At 33.9% G+C, this 17,101-nt stretch overlaps 2 protein-coding genes across 20 annotated transcripts in view; one reads left to right on the forward strand and one right to left on the reverse strand.

The window, feature by feature from the left end:
* The window catches only part of LOC131135866 (rho GTPase-activating protein 6-like), a 131,545-nt gene that overhangs the window by 49,658 nt on the left and 64,786 nt on the right, over positions 1-17,101 (reverse strand). The window lies entirely within an intron of this gene.
* frmpd4 (FERM and PDZ domain containing 4) overlaps positions 1-17,101 on the forward strand; it is a 56,342-nt gene that overhangs the window by 22,075 nt on the left and 17,166 nt on the right. For 5 of the 9 annotated variants that reach the window (XM_058082241.1, XM_058082237.1, XM_058082245.1 and 2 more), the window contains exons 2-4: positions 8,628-8,744; positions 16,536-16,696; positions 16,913-17,015. In XM_058082241.1, the coding sequence (XP_057938224.1) occupies positions 8,628-8,744; positions 16,536-16,696; positions 16,913-17,015 (381 nt within the window). Of the gene's footprint in view, positions 1-8,361; positions 8,550-8,627; positions 8,745-8,782; positions 9,124-16,535; positions 16,838-16,912; positions 17,016-17,101 lie in introns of those variants that run through there. The other 4 variants (XM_058082238.1, XM_058082243.1, XM_058082242.1 and 1 more) reach the window with 4 other exon arrangements.

Genomic DNA, 17,101 nt, shown 5'->3' on the forward strand with positions numbered 1-17,101 from the left:
TAATAAATAATAAATAATAAATAATAAATAATAAATAATAAATAATAAATAATATAGGCACCCACTACCACTGCCGTGACTGGGAGCACTACCTAGTAATATTTCATAATAATATATATTGAACAGAAATGGTAAGTGTTGCTAAAATTTGGCAGTCTTTATTGACTGCAACTAATTAATTCACTAATTAAATACTGGTTAAATATTCCAAAAACACAATATTATATGTGCCTTGAAAAATCAGTCAAAATCGTGGCCAAAAATGAGTTAATATGTACGTGTAATATGTATGTGTTGGTTTACAAAACAACAAAGTAGCTCTTGCAAGTCTTGGTACAGTCCTGGACTAGATTATCATGGCTCTGGGATTGTTTTCCCAGCCTTGTTGCAATGCATGCTGGGAAAGCCACATGCGCCAGAGGTAGAGTTGTGACACAACACATAAATATGACAAAGTGGTTCTGTGCAAAAAGGAGTCACAGGGTTACACTTTCATAATGGTTTCACCCAGTTGCAGGAATAATGCTCTCAGGTGTACATACAACAGGATGCAGGTGTTTCCTTTGGTTTCATGTAACTGATGGTCATAATTAGTGTCAATTATTCAAGATAGCTCCAGTGTGTGTGTGTGTGTGTGTGTGGTGGTTCTCATGGCTGCACGTTAACAGGATTACCTGGCTTCATGACACGTTAGCAAGACTTCATCTCGACTTATTGAAAAGAGATGAAAGCGAAAGTGAAGTACAGTGATAAAGCAAGGATCGAGTTCTTCATGCATATTTGATGAAGGACTGAAAAGTGATCCGCCCCCCCCCCGTCTCCCACAGAGTACAATTAAAACTAATTTCCCTCCAAATTGTAGTTACTGATAACTGTGGGCGACCGGGCTTCGACATTTTTATGGGAATTTTTAAATGCTGGGATTTTAGACATTCATATTCATACATTTTGCATATAATATAGATCAATAGCGAAGGGGCTCTCAAATGGTCTCAAACTGGGAACCGCTTTTTAAAATGGTTATTAAGTTGCGATCCACATTATTAATTATTATTATTATTATTATTATTATTCGGGAGCCAGGCAACAACATTTCATTGGCAATTTCACTGCTGTGTTATTGTGCAATGACAATAAAGAAAGCTATCTATCTATCTATCTATCTATCTATCTATCTATCTATCTATCTATCTATCTATCTATCTATCTATCTATCTATCTATCTATCTATCTATCTATCTATCTATCTATCTATCTATGTATCTATCAAGCTAGCTGTCTATCTATCTATGTATCTATCAAGCTAGCTGTCTATCTATCTATCTATCTATCTATCTATGTATCTATCAAGCTAGCTAGCTGTCTATCTATCAAGCTAGCTGTCTATCTATCAAGCTAGCTGTCTATCTATCTATCTATCTATCTATCTATCTATCTATCTATCTATCTATCTATCTATCTATCTATCTATCTATCTATCAAGCTAGCTGTCTATCTATCTATCTATCAAGCTCGTTATCAATCAAGCTAGCTATCTATCAAGCTAGCTATCTATCAAGCTAGCTGTCTATCAAGCTAGCTGTCTATCAAGCTAGCTGTCTATCAAGCTAGCTGTCTATCAAGCTAGCTGTCTATCTATCAATCTATCAATCTATCTATCAAGCTCGCTATCAATCAAGCTCGCTATCAATCAAGCTTGCTATCAATCAAGCTAGCTATCTATCTAGCTATCAAGCTTGCTATCAATCAAGCTAGCTATCTATCTAGCTATCAAGCTAGCTATCTATCAAGCTAGCTATCTATCTAGCTATCAAGCTAGCTATCTATCTAGCTATCAAGCTAGCTATCTATCAAGCTAGCTATCTATCTAGCTATCAAGCTAGCTATCTATCTAGCTATCAAGCTAGCTATCTATCTAGCTATCAAGCTAGCTATCTATCAAGCTAGTTATCTATCAAGCTAGCATTTTTCAAGCTAGCTATCCATCTATCCATCTCTTTTATTTCATTTTAATTGTATTTCCATTTATTTATTACAATTTTATATAAGTCATTTGTTTTTTCAATTATTTTTTAGATTTTTGTCATTTTTTATTTGTATTTATTTTATTATACTTTTATTTTAGTCATTTTAAAAAAATAATTCTTTGCACTTTTGTATTTTTACATTTAAAATAATGCATAAAATTAAAGTTGATTATAAAAAACGATCACATATATATACAGATATTTTTCTGACCAAATACCAAACATTCAAATATTGTTCAAAATTTACTTAAAAATAAGTCAGACATCAGTCATATATTCCATATCTAAATGCCATTTTTCATTTGCTGTTTGTGACCCCTCCCCCAGAATGAAGCCGCGACCCACTTTTAGGTCCCAACCCACCTGTTGAAAACCACTGCAATAAAAGATACACTACAGCATTCTTACTTAGTTTAAATCCTGTATACGTTAAATGGGACCTACACGTCTGAATGGTCCACACTGTGACTCTTGGGTAACCTGTTCATGAATTGTGCAGCGTGGTTCACCCACTTACTTTAGTTCGATGCCACTGTGCAGCCATCATTTATTCATGTGAGCCGAGGGAAGATCGTTTTCACCGTCCACCGGAGGGTGAACCCCTATTTAGCGTCTCTGCGAGCCTGGAGCTGAATGGCGAGCTTGCAGAAACAAGAAATCAAAGATCAACAAACCTACGGCTCTTGCGGTGAAACAAAGACGGAGCGAGGCATCGTGGATTTAAAGAGACAGTTTGTCCAAATTTGAAGGCGGATCTTCTGAAGCTGTGAGTGCTATATCATCTTATCTACCACAGCAGGGTTTTATTTATTTCTATCATTGGCGGACTCTAACTTTTCCATAAGTATGAATGTGAGTGTGGAAGATTTGATGCCGTGTACAAACGATGCGATTCGATATGATTCAACGCAAGATTTTAACATAACTATGATCGCAATCTACCAATCTACCTATTTATTGTGTGGAAATATGGGCTAATAACTATAAAAGCAATCTTCACTCGCTAAATGTACTGCAAAAAAAAAAGGCCAGTAAGGATAATTCATAATGCCGCCTACAGAGAACATACTAACTCCTTATTTCTAAAATCACAAATACTTCAACTTGCTGATATAGTTCATCTTCAAACAGCTAAAATAATGCATAAGGCTAAAAATAAGCAATTAGCTAAAAATGTCATCCAATACTTCTCTACAAGAGAGGAGAAATATGATCTCAGGGAAGAAGTAGGACTACGTTAAAAAGCCATAAACCCACGCATGCACGCGGAGAACATGCAAACTCCACACAGAGATTGTCGAAGGTGGAATTGAACTCGAGTCTCCGAGCTGTGAGGCCTGGGCGCTAACCACTCGACCGCCATTCAACCAAAAAATTCATCAAAATTATAAAAAAAAGAATAATGCACATAGGGTGATGAACAACACAGTGTCTGTCTCCTTTCGTTGTGTTGGAACAGGATCAGTTAAGACCTGCACTGTTCATGTGATGATGCGTTCAAGTGCACTGGGACCTTTGAGTGCAAGGCACAAGCTTTAAGCCATAAACCCACGCATGCACGGGGAGAACATGCAAGCTCCACACAGAGATTGGCGAAGGTGGAATTGAACTCGAGTCTCCGAGCTGTGAGGCCTGTGCGCTAACCACTTGTCCGCCGTGCAGCCGGAAATTCATCAAAATTATAAAAAAAGAATAATGCACATAGGGTGATGAACAACACAGTGTCTGTCTCCTTTCGTTGTGTTGGAACAGGAACAGTTCATGTGATGACGCATTCAAGTGCACTGGGACCTTTGAGCGCTAGGCACAAGCAACCAATCAGAGGATGGAAAAATGCTGTGAGGCAAATGATTGGATAAAGAAACAGCCCATTACTAATAGTATTTATGTGACATGGGCCAGCACTCATGATTGTGAAGGCCGTTGGCGGATTAGCAACATAGAGAACCTGGAATCTGATTGGACCAAAAAAAAAAAAAAAAACATATACTGTACACGGCTAGAAGCAGTGCAGCTAAGAAAAAGACCAAAAAAAAAAAAAAAAAAAAAAGTAAAACACCAAATGCACCTCATTTTTGACGCACCAAAAACACAAGACTTTGCCCGCTCATGTCCACATACATCACATGACCTGCAGGAAATGTGTTCTAAATATACCCCACACAAGCTTTCCGGCAGCAAGTAAATCCATGCAGCTGGAAACTTCGTATTGGGAAAAGAAACATAAAACCTCACATGAACTACAGTCTCGCGCGCGGGGGGCAAAAACACACACATCATTTTTAACACGTTCTGTATTTTGTGGCAAAACGACTGCTGGCTCGCTGATGAGAGGGCGAGATATTCGCATCTCATGTCGAGGGCACGTGCGCACATGAGCGCAGGGGGGGGGGCACGCCGGCGGGCACGGCCCGCATTAACATACGCACCCATGCAGACACGGAGCGCCGTGCACACGACTTATTATGGCCGCTACAATAACTAGGGAAGCATTTAGAGGGAGAGACGGGGAAGCTTTGAATAATGGATGCCAAGAGCCTCGTTACATGGAAGACGGGCCTTTGAAGTGACATCACTCACTGCCGCGGCTTCCACGGCGACGACGTGGGAAAAGACGAGGTGCAGGGCAAAAAAAAAAAAAAAAAAAGAACATTTATCCAATTATAGATCGGAATTCTTCGGCAACTTGTGGAGCGACACTCAACTGTAAGGGAAAACTCAGCTATCTATTACAAATATTACATATATGGATATAGCCAAGGTGTCCAAATTTGCGGCTTGCTGCATATTCTATAAATAAAAATTAAAAAAATTAAAAATGTGCAGTACTTTTAAAATAATAAAGTCAAATTTTTCAGAGAAAAAAATGATATGATCTTACAGGAAAATATCATAATTTTATGAGAATTATGTCATAATATTATGAGGAGTCTTTAAGACGAAATATTAATATATTAAATATTGGAATATTACAAGAAACAAACAAAACAATGACTTAATTTTTCATTTTTGCAAAATTTGGTTACATAAGTTTACAATGTTAGAGAACAAAGTGAACTTACTAGGGGAAATAAAGTCATAATTACAAGAAGAAAGTTGAAATAATTGGGAAAAAAAATTCAGCTGTAATTTTATAAGAGTAAAGTGAAAATATTCCGCGAATAAACTCGCAATGCATAAAGTTTAGCTATTAAACAGCAAACATGTTATTATTAAAGTTGCAATATTATTAGAAAGAAACAATTTTGGTTTTTTTTGTTTTTTCACTTTTGGAAAATTATGTTGGGAAAAATGTCACAATATTACAAGAAAAAAGTATAAATATTCCGCGAATAAACTCGCAATGTTTTGAGGGAAAATAATGTCATTTGAGTAGCATAAAGTTTAAACAACAAACATGTTATATATTAAATTTGCAATAATATGAGAAACAATTTATTTGTTGTCATTTTTGGAAAATTATGTTGGGAAAAATGTCATAATATTACAGCAAAAAGGTCCAAATATTCTGCGAATAAACTTGCAATGTTTTGAGGGAAAATAATGTCATTTGAGTAGCATAGAGTTTAAACAACAAAGATGTTATATATTAAAGTTGCAATATTATGAGAAAGAAACAATTTAGTTTGTTGACATTTTTGGAAAATTATGTTGGGTAAAATGTCATAATATTACAGGAAAAATGTCCAAATATTATGGGAATAAACCCACAATGTTTTGAGGGAAAATAATGAAATTTGAGTAGCATAGAGTTTAAACAACAAACATGTTATATATTAAAGTTGCAATATTATGAAAAACTAACAAAACTATTTTACTTGTTGTCATTTTTGGAAAATTATGTTGAGGAAATTGTCATAATATTACAGGAAAAAAGTCCAAATATTCCACAAATAAACTCACAATGATTTGAGGTAAAATAATGAAATTTGAGTAGCATAAAGTTTAAACAAAAAACATGTTATTTATTAAAGTTGCAATATTATGAGAAACAACAATTTATTTGTTGTTATTTTTAGAAAATTATGTTGAGGAAAATGTCGTAATATTACAGGAAAAAAGTCTAAATATTCCACGAATAAACTTGCAATGTTTTAATGGAAAATTATGTAATTTGAGTAGCATATTGTTTAAACATCAAAGATGTTATTATATTAAAGTTGCAATATTATGAAAAACAAACAATTTATTTGTTGTCATTTTTGGAAAATTATGTTGGGAAAAATGTCATAATATTACAAGAAAAAAGTCTAAATATTCCGTGAATAAACTCGCAATGTTTTGAGGGAAAATAATGAAATTTGAGTAGCATAAAGTTTAAACAACAAACATGTTATATATTAAAGTTGCAATATTATGAAAAACTAACAAAACAAATAATTTTATTTGTTGTCATTTTTGGAAAACATTCGGGTATTCCCATTTCGGACCCAATTTGGATACCGTATGAGGTGTAATGGCTGCATGTTGAGTGACTTTCAGTGGACAGTATATGTAATCCGCTATACAAGCTGTACAGTGACTACTTTAAAGTATTTTCAAGTTTCATTTCTATCGCATTCAAGGCTTTGAATATTGCTTTATTTACACGCACAAAAGTCATCCTGCGCTACACTGCCACCGTCCTTCATAGCTTAGCTAGGGCTTTGGTCTTATGGCCAATAACGGCTTTTATTTTCAGATCAACACCCCAGAATCCACTCGAGTTTCGCTTTTAAGTGCATGAAATGAAAGTTCTTTTTCAAGGCGTATTTTATAGAAATGTGCTGACTTTCTAGAAATAAAAGCCAATTTCATGGCTGTCACAAGGGCAAGAGTGAAGCGCGTGCGTCTCGCTCGCTTATGTAACTCATTTGCATTCTTGTACTCGACCGTGCCCGGTTGATGCCCGGTTGATCACGCTCCAATCTCATCACTTGGTCCTCTTATCACGCCGCCACAGTCCGCAGCTCATTTAGTTCCATTATGACTCAGATATCCTAAAGTCAAGTTTTACTTTGCATTTCCCAACCGGTGCTATTTCCGCTATGCTAACTCACAAGAATATATATTTTTTTATTAAAAATCAGTCAGCCCACTCTTTGAGCTCAATTTGGCTCGTAAGCTGAATGACCTTCTAAATACGGCTAATAATGGTAATGGTAATGGTAATGGTTTAATTTCATTTGAACATGCATCAGATTCCAATTGAATGCATCACATAATCAGTTCCCAGTTCCACATGTCCAAAAGGAGTAGGAAGAAGCAAAGTTTATTAAATCCTACCCCTCCATCTGCTACTTTTACAATCACTAACATTTGTTCACTTCCTGCATTCCTAATATAGTTTTTGTTTAAATTAAAAATTAAAAATTAAAAATTAAAAATTAAAAATTAAAAATTAAAAATTAAAAATTAAAAATTAAAAATTAAAAATTAAAAATTAAAAATTAAAAATTAAAAATTAAAAATTAAAAATTAAAAATTAAAAATTAAAAATTAAAAATTAAAAATTAAAAATTAAAAATTTTAAGTTAAATTTTAAATTTTAAATTTTAATTTTAAGTTTTTTTAATTTCAAGTTTTTTTAATTTCAAGTTTTTTTTTTATTGTTTTATTTTTTTTATTTTTGTCATGTACCAAAGTACGTATTTTTCCTCATAATATGACACGAGTTTATTCTTGTAACTTCTTCAATCAGTAACTGTTACTTTGTTAATTTGTTCACTTCCTGCTTTCCTAATATAGTTTTTTTTTTGTCACGTACCAAAGTACGAGGTGATATGAACTCTATGCTCAAACAACATTATTTTTCCTCATAATATGACAGGAGTTTATTCTTGTAAAAGTGTAACTTTGTCTTTTGTTGTGACATTTTTTCTTGTAATATTTTGACTTTATACTTGTAAAATCACGGCCATTTCTGTTGTAACTACAACTTTCTTCTTGTTGATTTTCTCGCAATGCTATATTTTTATGTTATTTTTCTGCAACCTAATTTTCCAAAAATTACAACTTTATTTGTTTTGTTTCAATTTTTTAAAAAAATCAATTTTATGCTACTAAAATGACGTTATTTTTCCACATAATATCGCGACATTATGCTTGTAAAATTAAGACTTTTTCTCGTAATATTTTGACATTATTATTCGTATGAGAACTTACAGTAAATATGGGAATTTAATAATGCTTTGTAAATTTTAATCTGAAAAAAAATAATTTGTCTACCCACCAACTATATGTGGTTTCTTAAGTTTTTATTATTTGCCGCTTTATTATTATTATTATATTTATTTTTTTTATTACTGATTGATTGATTTTCTTTATTCTTGATTTGTTTATTTATTTTTCATCTTATTTTGTGTAGAAAAATAAAAATTAAGATATTTGAGAACAGTGGAATGTTTTATCAGAGCTTTTATTGTAGAAAATTGGAACCAAAGTGAAGTTTTTAATTTTTTTTTGTTTTTAATAAATGTGTTTTTTTTTGGAAAACCTGATGCAGCCCAGTCTCGCCCAGACCCGAACACCAGTGGCCCCCAAGTAAATTGAGTTTGAGACCCCTGGTATAAAGATTTAAGACTCTGGATCTCATCAGACTATCGCTCTCTTCCTTCCCAGTCACAGGACCAAGTCATCGGGCTGGCCGCCCCCTTCAGGGACGTGGAATGCCTCGCAGGGACCCCCCAATGGATGGGACATGGGCACCAATAGAGAGGGGCGTGACTGTTACATCAAGTGAGTGTTTCAAGGAGCTCCGAACCCCCCCCCCCCCAGATGTTTCAGAGCACTTGGCAAAGCTATGATTATTCCAACAGAGTCCCTGCCTCCACGTTGTTCCCATCTGTGCGTTCGGAATACTGATTCCGCCTTTTGCCTGCCCTGCTGTGCATTCTCTCTCTCTCTCTCTTTCTCTCTCACTCTCTCTCTCTCTTGTGCTTTCGTTTTCTCTGTGCCCTGCAGACCACACTCTCCATCTCACACACCCACCACACTCCTCACACGGTTCTCCTGGATGCTGAAGAGGACTTTGGTTTTATTGGTTTTCTTGACCAAAATTTAACCTTTTTATTTCTACTCATTTTTCCGAATTATACCGGCTTTTTGCCACTGTCAGGTAAAGACATGCTTACTTGTACTTGTAACTTGTACTGCATACTTGTGTACTCCGTGACGCGTAGTGTATATTTTGGATTCTGCGCTGCATGTGCGTGGTCTCGATGCGCCAAACAGGAGGTGATGGGTTGCAGCCCGGCGTGCGTGATGTGGAGAGGTGTTATATAAGATGCGGTGAGAGAGCGCCGGATGCTGTCAAGAGAGAGAAAGAGAGAGAGAAAAAGAGAGAGAGAAAGAGTGCATCTGCACGAGAATGTTCTGGCGTCAGATCTCCAGTTTCGGGCTAAAAAAAAAAAAAATGATGTGGTACTCATGAATAGTCAGATGTCCGTTTGTGTGCCCGTCACTGACCATCTGAGCGCGTCGGAGGCCGCCGCCGCCGCCGCCGGGGCGCCGATACGACATGGTCGCATTCCTTAAAGGAACAGCCCAGGCGCATAAATAAACCAGCGGGCCATTTAATATTAACAGTGTGACACGCAGTATTAAAAGACATGAGATGCAAGTCGAGGGACTGATTCCAGGCGAGTGTCGGGGAAAAACCGATTTGACAGAAACTTGCTTGTCAGATGGCCTTGATGAAGGACTGGCGAGTACAATGAATGCAAGCATGTCGTGTGTCAATCACTCACTGGATAAAGAGGACGATTGAAGGGGCGGGACAGTGAAATTAATGCAGTGGCTAAGTACTCGTAAAAATACTATGACACTACTGTATCTTTACTTATAATAACAGAGGAGAAATATGATCTCAGGGAAGAAGTACATTTGAAACACTTCTATGCTAGGACTATGTGATGCTAGCCATAGCATTTCAGTATGTGGAATCAAACTATGGAATGGATTGAGTAAGGGAATCAAACAATGCACAACGATGAGCCAATTCAAGAAACAATACAAGCAGTTGATGTTTGCTAAATACAAGGATGAAGAGTCTTGAACCAGTCATGATGTGCTATATATATCACTATATTGATACTTACTATGGTACACATTATGGCATTGGATGCTCATATCACCGAGTATTTTGGTACGGGAAAACAAAAAAAATAAAAAATTAAAAATAAAAAAAATTAATAAAATTTTATAAAATAAATTAATAAAAAAATTTATTTGCTAAGAGTCTTGAACCAGTCATGATGTGCTATATATCTCACTATATTGACAGTTACTATGGTACACATTATGGCATTGGATGCTCATATCACCTCCTATTTTGGTACGGGAAACAAAATAAAAAAAATTAAAAAATTTAAAAAACTAAAAAATAAATTAATAAAATTTAATAAAATTAATTAATAAATAAAATAAATTTGCTAAATACAAGGATGAAGAGTCTTGAACCAGTCATGATGTCCTATATATATATATCACTATATTGACACTTACTATGGTACCCATTATGGCATTGGATGCTCATATCACCTCCTATTTTGGTACGGGAAAACAAATAAAAAATTTAAAAAAAATGTAAAAAACTAAAAAAAATTAATAAAATTTTATAAAATAAATTAATAAATAAAATAAATTTGCTAAGAGTCTTGAACCAGTCATGATGTGCTATATATATCACTATATTGGCACTTACTATGGTACCCATTATGGCATTGGATGCTCATATCACCTCCTATTTTGGTACGGGAAAAAAAAAAAAAAAAAATTAAAAAAAATTAATAAAATTTAATAAAATAAATTAATAAATAAAATAAATTTGCTAAGAGTCTTGAACCAGTCATGATGTCCTATATATATATCACTATATTGACACTTACTATGGTACCCATTATGGCATTGGATGCTCATATCACCTCCTATTTTGGTACGGGAAAACAAATAAAAAATTTAAAAAAAATGTAAAAAACTAAAAAAAATTAATAAAATTTTATAAAATAAATTAATAAATAAAATAAATTTGCTAAGAGTCTTGAACCAGTCATGATGTGCTATATATATCACTATATTGGCACTTACTATGGTACCCATTATGGCATTGGATGCTCATATCACCTCCTATTTTGGTACGGGAAAAAAAAAAAAAAAAAAATTAAAAAAAATTAATAAAATTTAATAAAATAAATTAATAAATAAAATAAATTTGCTAAGAGTCTTGAACCAGTCATGATGTCCTATATATATATCACTATATTGACACTTACTATGGTACCCATTATGGCATTGGATGCTCATATCACCTCCTATTTTGGTACGGGAAAAAAAAAAAAAAAAATTAAAAAAAATTAATAAAATTTAATAAAATAAATTAATAAATAAAATAAATTTGCTAAGAGTCTTGAACCAGTCATGATGTCCTATATATATATCACTATATTGACACTTACTATGGTACCCATTATGGCATTGGATGCTCATATCACCTCACTATCATTTTGGTACGGGAAACAAAATTAAAAATTTAAAAACCTTTTTAAAAACAAAAAAAAATTAATAACATTTAATGAAATAATTTAATAAATAAATAAAGTCACTGGTGGCCAGCCAATCACAGGGCACATATAGACAAACAACCATTCACACTCACATTCATACCTATGGACAATTTGGAGTCGCTAATTAACCTAGCGTGTTTTTGGAATGTGGGTGTAACCGAACATAAACATTCCAAAAAATGTAAATATTATTTATGTCTTATATGTTTATGCCTTATATGTATTATTTTCTGTCATATTTACTATAAATGTGTGTAAAAGTGACTATAGGGGTGTTATTTCATGTCGAGAGGTCTCTAATAATGTTCATTCATTCATTCATTTTCGGCCGCTTATCCTCACGAGGGTCGCGGCGGGTGCTGGAGCCTATCCCAGCTGTTTTCGGGCGAGAGGCGGGGTACACCCTGGACTGGTGGCCAGCCAATCACAGGGCACATATAGACAAACAACCATTCACACTCACATTCATACCTATGGACAATTTGGAGTGGCTAATTAACCTAGCATGTTTTTGGAATGTGGGAGGAACCGAACATAAACATTCCAAAAAATGTAAATATTATTATCTTATATGTTTATGCCTTATATGTATTATTTTCTGTAATATTTACTCTAAATGTGTGTCAAAGTGACTATAGGGGTGTTATTTCATGTTGAGAGGTCTCTAATAATGTTCATTCATTCATTCATTCATTTTCGGCCGCTTATCCTCACGAGGGTCGCGGCGGGTGCTGGAGCCTATCCCAGCTGTCTTGGGGCGAGAGGCGGGGTACACCCTGGACTGGTGGCCAGCCAATCACAGGGCACATATAGACAAACAACCATTCACACTCACATTCATACCTATGGACAATTTGGAGTCGCTAATTAACCTAGCATGTTTTTGGAATGTGGGTGGAACCGAATATAAACATTCCAAAAAATGTAAATGTGATTTATGTCTTGTATGTTTATGCCTTATATGTATTATTTTCTGTAATATTTACTATAAATGTGTGTAAAAGCGACTATAGGGGTGTTATTTCATGTCGAGAGGTCTCTTATAATGTTCATTCATTTTCTACCGCTTATCCTCACAAGGGTCGAGGGGGTGCTGGAGCCTATCCCAGCTGTTTTCGGGCGAGAGGCGGGGTACACCCTGGACTGGTGGCCAGCCAATCACAGGGCACATATAGACAAACAACCATTCACACTCACATTCATACCTATGGACAATTTGGAGTGGCTAATTAACCTCGTCATGCGGCCCCAATATGAACTCTATGAACAATAAAAAAATGGATATGAAGTGTATGTTAATGAGGGTTGCCAACACAACACACCCATGACTGTATGCACGATGGAAACAAGCCATGTTTAGCAGGCGGTAAGTACTGAGGGAGGAGAGAGTACACGTCCATATGGTTTTGACTTGTGCAATCTGTTGAGCTCCTCGCTTGGGAGGGAGGAAAAAAAAAATCTTTTGGCACTGAAATGAGGGGGGGGGTTCAAACAAATATAATGTATATTCACATTACATATTTTTATAATGTAAAGACCACAACGTTGAGAAACTGAACCATGACTACATTAACATATCTCTGCGTCTCTTATTGGAACCAAATGATTTTTATCTTCTGGTTTGCAGCTCTAAGAATGATATGAAATCTCAACACCCCCCCCCACGCCCCCTCCTCTTTCTTTTTGCTGGTGAGTGGCAGATTTGGCTGTGTCTTTGTGCCATGACCGGTTAATTGTTAGCATTTAGCGTTGAACAAGCACATGTGTCGAGAATAACTGTGAATTACACACCGACTGTCGGTCTCGGCTCTCTGGGCTTCAATTAACGCACACGGTTGGCACCGTCTGATTCTCAAATCACGGAGAGATGGAAATATAAGGCTGGAAATCAATCATAAAATGGTTTGCTTTCAGGAATTGTCATGGAGTGAGTGAGGACTTTCCACTCGACTCGGGACGTATTCCGGAAAAATAGTAGATAATATTTACTAGATCATGGATCATATGCAATGGAAGAGTACAAACATAGGAGATTTGGAAAAGTCTATTATTGGTTTGGACTTCCCTCTTTGCTTTTTATACACATTTTGGCAGTTATTGTTTTTTTTACATATTTGTACATATTTCAACTTTCTTCGTAATCTTTGTAAATGTAAATATGACGGCTTTAAAACAATAAGATATTTTGTTCTCTAATATTTGAACACTATGATAATGGTAATGGTAATGGTTTAATTTCATTTGAACATGCATCAGATTACAATTGAATGCATCACATAATCAGTTCACAGTTCCACATGTCCAAAAGGAGTAGGAAGAAGCAAAGCTTATTAAATCCTACCCCTCCATCTGGTACTTTTACAATCAGTAACTGTTACATTTGTTCACTTCCTGCTTTCATAATATAGTTTAAAATTTTTTTTTAAATTTTTTATTAATTTTTTGTCACGTACCAAAGTACGAGGTGATATGAACTCTATGCTCAAACAATATTATTTTCCCTCATAATATGACAGGAGTTTATTCTTGTAAAAGTGTAACTTTGTCTTTTGTTGTGACATTTTTTCTCGCAATATTTTGACTTTATACTTTTAAAATCACGGCCATTTCTGCTGTAACTACTTCAAATTTCTTCATGTTGATTTTCTCGTGATTCTATATTTTTATGTTATTTTTCTGCAACTTAATTTTCTGAAGAAAAAAACTATTTGTTTTGTTTCAATTTAAAAAAAAAAATCAATTTTATGCTACTAAAATGATGTTATTTTTCCACACAATATTGCAACATTACTCGTAAAAATATGACTTTTTCCTCATAATATTTTGACTTTATACTTGTAAAATCACGGCCATTTCTGCTGTAAGTACTTCAACTTTCTTCTTGTTGATTTTCCCGCAATGCTATATTTTTATGTTATTTTTCTGCAACCTAATTTTCCAAAAATTACAACTTTATTTGTTTTGTTTCAATTTAAAAAAATATGTATTTTATGCTACTAAAATTGTGTTCTTTTTCCACATAATATTGCGACATTATTCTCATAAATTTATGACTTCTTCTTGTAATATTTTGACTTTATACTTTTAAAATCACTGCCATTTCTGCTGTAACTACTTCAAATTTCTTCTTGTTGATTTTCTCGTGATTCTATATTTTTATGTTATTTTTCTGCAAGTTAATTTTCCAAAAATTACAACTTTATTTGTTTTGTTTCAATTTAAAAAAAAATAAATTTTATGCTACTAAAATGATGTTATTTTTCCACATAATATTGTGATATTATTCTCATAAAATTATGACTTTCTTGTAATATTTTGACTTTATACTTGTAAAATCACGGCCATTTCTGCTGTAACTACAACTTTCTACTTGTTGATTTTCTCACAATGCTATATTTTTATGTTATTTTTCTGCAACTTAATTTTCCAAAAAATATAACTTTATTTGTTTTGTTTCAATTAAAAAAAAAACTATTTATGCTACTAAAATGATGTTATTTTTCCACATAATATTGCAACATTATTCTTGTAAAATTATGACTTTTTCTTGTAATATTTTGACTTTATACTTTTAAAATCACGGCCATTTTTGCTGTAAGTACTTCAACTTTCTTCTTGTTGATTTTCCCGTGATTCTATATTTTTGTGTTATTTTTCTGCAAATTAATTTTCCAAAAATTACAACTTTATTTGTTTTGTTTCAATTTAAAAAAAAATAATTTTATGCTACTAAAATTATGTTATTTTTCCACATAATATTGCAACATTATTCTCATGAAATTATGACTTTTTCTTGTAATATTTTGACTTAATACTTGTAAAATCACGGCCATTTCTGCTGTAACTACAACTTTCTTCTTGTTGATTTTCTCACAATGCTATATTTTTATGTTATTTTTCTACAACCTAATTTTCCAAAAATTACAACTTTATTTGTTTTGTTTCAATTTAAAAAAAAATAATTTTATGCTACTAAAATTATGTTATTTTTCCACATAATATTGCAACATTATTCTCATGAAATTATGACTTTTTCTTGTAATATTTTGACTTTATACTTGTAAAATCACAGCCATTTTTGCTGTAAGTACTTCAACTTTCTTCTTGTTGATTTTCCCGTGATTCTATATTTTTATGTTATTTTTCTGCAAATTAATTTTCCAAAAATTACAACTTTATTTGTTTTGTTTCAATTTAAAAAAAACTATTTTATGCTACTAAAATTATGTTATTTTTCCACATAATATTGCGACATTATTCTTGTAAAATTATGACTTTTTCTTGGAATATTTTGACTTTATTATTCGTATGAGAAATTACAACTTTATTTGTTTTGTTTCAATTAAAAAAAATAACTTTATGCTACTAAAATGATGTTATTTTTCCACATAATATTGTGATATTATTCTCATAAAATTATGACTTTCTTGTAATATTTTGACTTTATACTTGTAAAATCACGGCCATTTCTGCTGTAACTACAACTTTCTTCTTGTTGATTTCTCACAATGCTATATTTTTATGTTATTTTTCTGCAACTTAATTTTCCAAAAATTATAACTTCATTTGTTTTGTTTCAATTAAAAAAAAAACTATTTATGCTACTAAAATTATGTTATTTTTCCACATAATATTGCAACATTATTCTTGTAAAATTATGACTTTTTCTTGTAATATTTTGACTTTATTATTCGTATGAGAACTTACAGTAAATATGGGAAGTTTTTTTGAGTGTTGACAGAGAGCCAACATGTCCTGAAAGAGCCCAACATTTTGAGAAATGTGGCAAAAGTTAGCATGACGCCGACTAGGAAGAAGAAGTAGATAGAAGAATTTGATGCTATTTTCCAATAACTTACTTTTAATTTAGCATATAAATATTTTGGCGCCGTTGCTGTCAAATGTGAAAGAAAAAGTCGAGGAAAAAAATGGGGTTTAAAAAGAGCCAATTGTCTGTTTTCGGCAGCCAATTCAGCCAGAGCAGCTCCCTGGAGGAGGTCCGCCTAGATGGAGACAAGTTTGTGCCACCAGCACCCCGGAAGGTGGAGATGAGACGAGACCCCGTGCTGGGCTTCGGCTTCGTGGCAGGCAGTGAGAAACCCGTGGTGGTCCGCTCAGTCACACCAGGTAAAGTGACTCATCATTTGCTGTTATCGGCATGTTACATTTTACCCTGAAGGAAAGAAAATACGCCGAGATGGTAAAAAAGAAGGGAAATCTGCGCGGTGGTTTAAACGGATGAGTCATGGACTTGAACAAACCCGATGAGTGAGCGTTCATTAAAAAAAAAAAAAACTATGGGTGTGGTTTGTATGATGTCATGTGTCTGCTTTGTGTCCACAGGGGGTCCATCAGAAGGAAAGCTAATCCCAGGGGACGAGATCATCATGATCAATGATGAGCCTGTCAGTTCCGCACCCAGGGAGAGGGTCATTGACCTTGTCAGGTGGGACAACATAATACCATTAGAAGGCTTTTTTTTTTGGGGGGGGGGGGATTTTTTTAACTGTTTAGCATCAATAAAATGATACC

This window comes from Doryrhamphus excisus, chromosome 9, assembly GCF_030265055.1.
Source record: "Doryrhamphus excisus isolate RoL2022-K1 chromosome 9, RoL_Dexc_1.0, whole genome shotgun sequence".
Lineage (NCBI taxonomy): Eukaryota > Metazoa > Chordata > Actinopteri > Syngnathiformes > Syngnathidae > Doryrhamphus > Doryrhamphus excisus.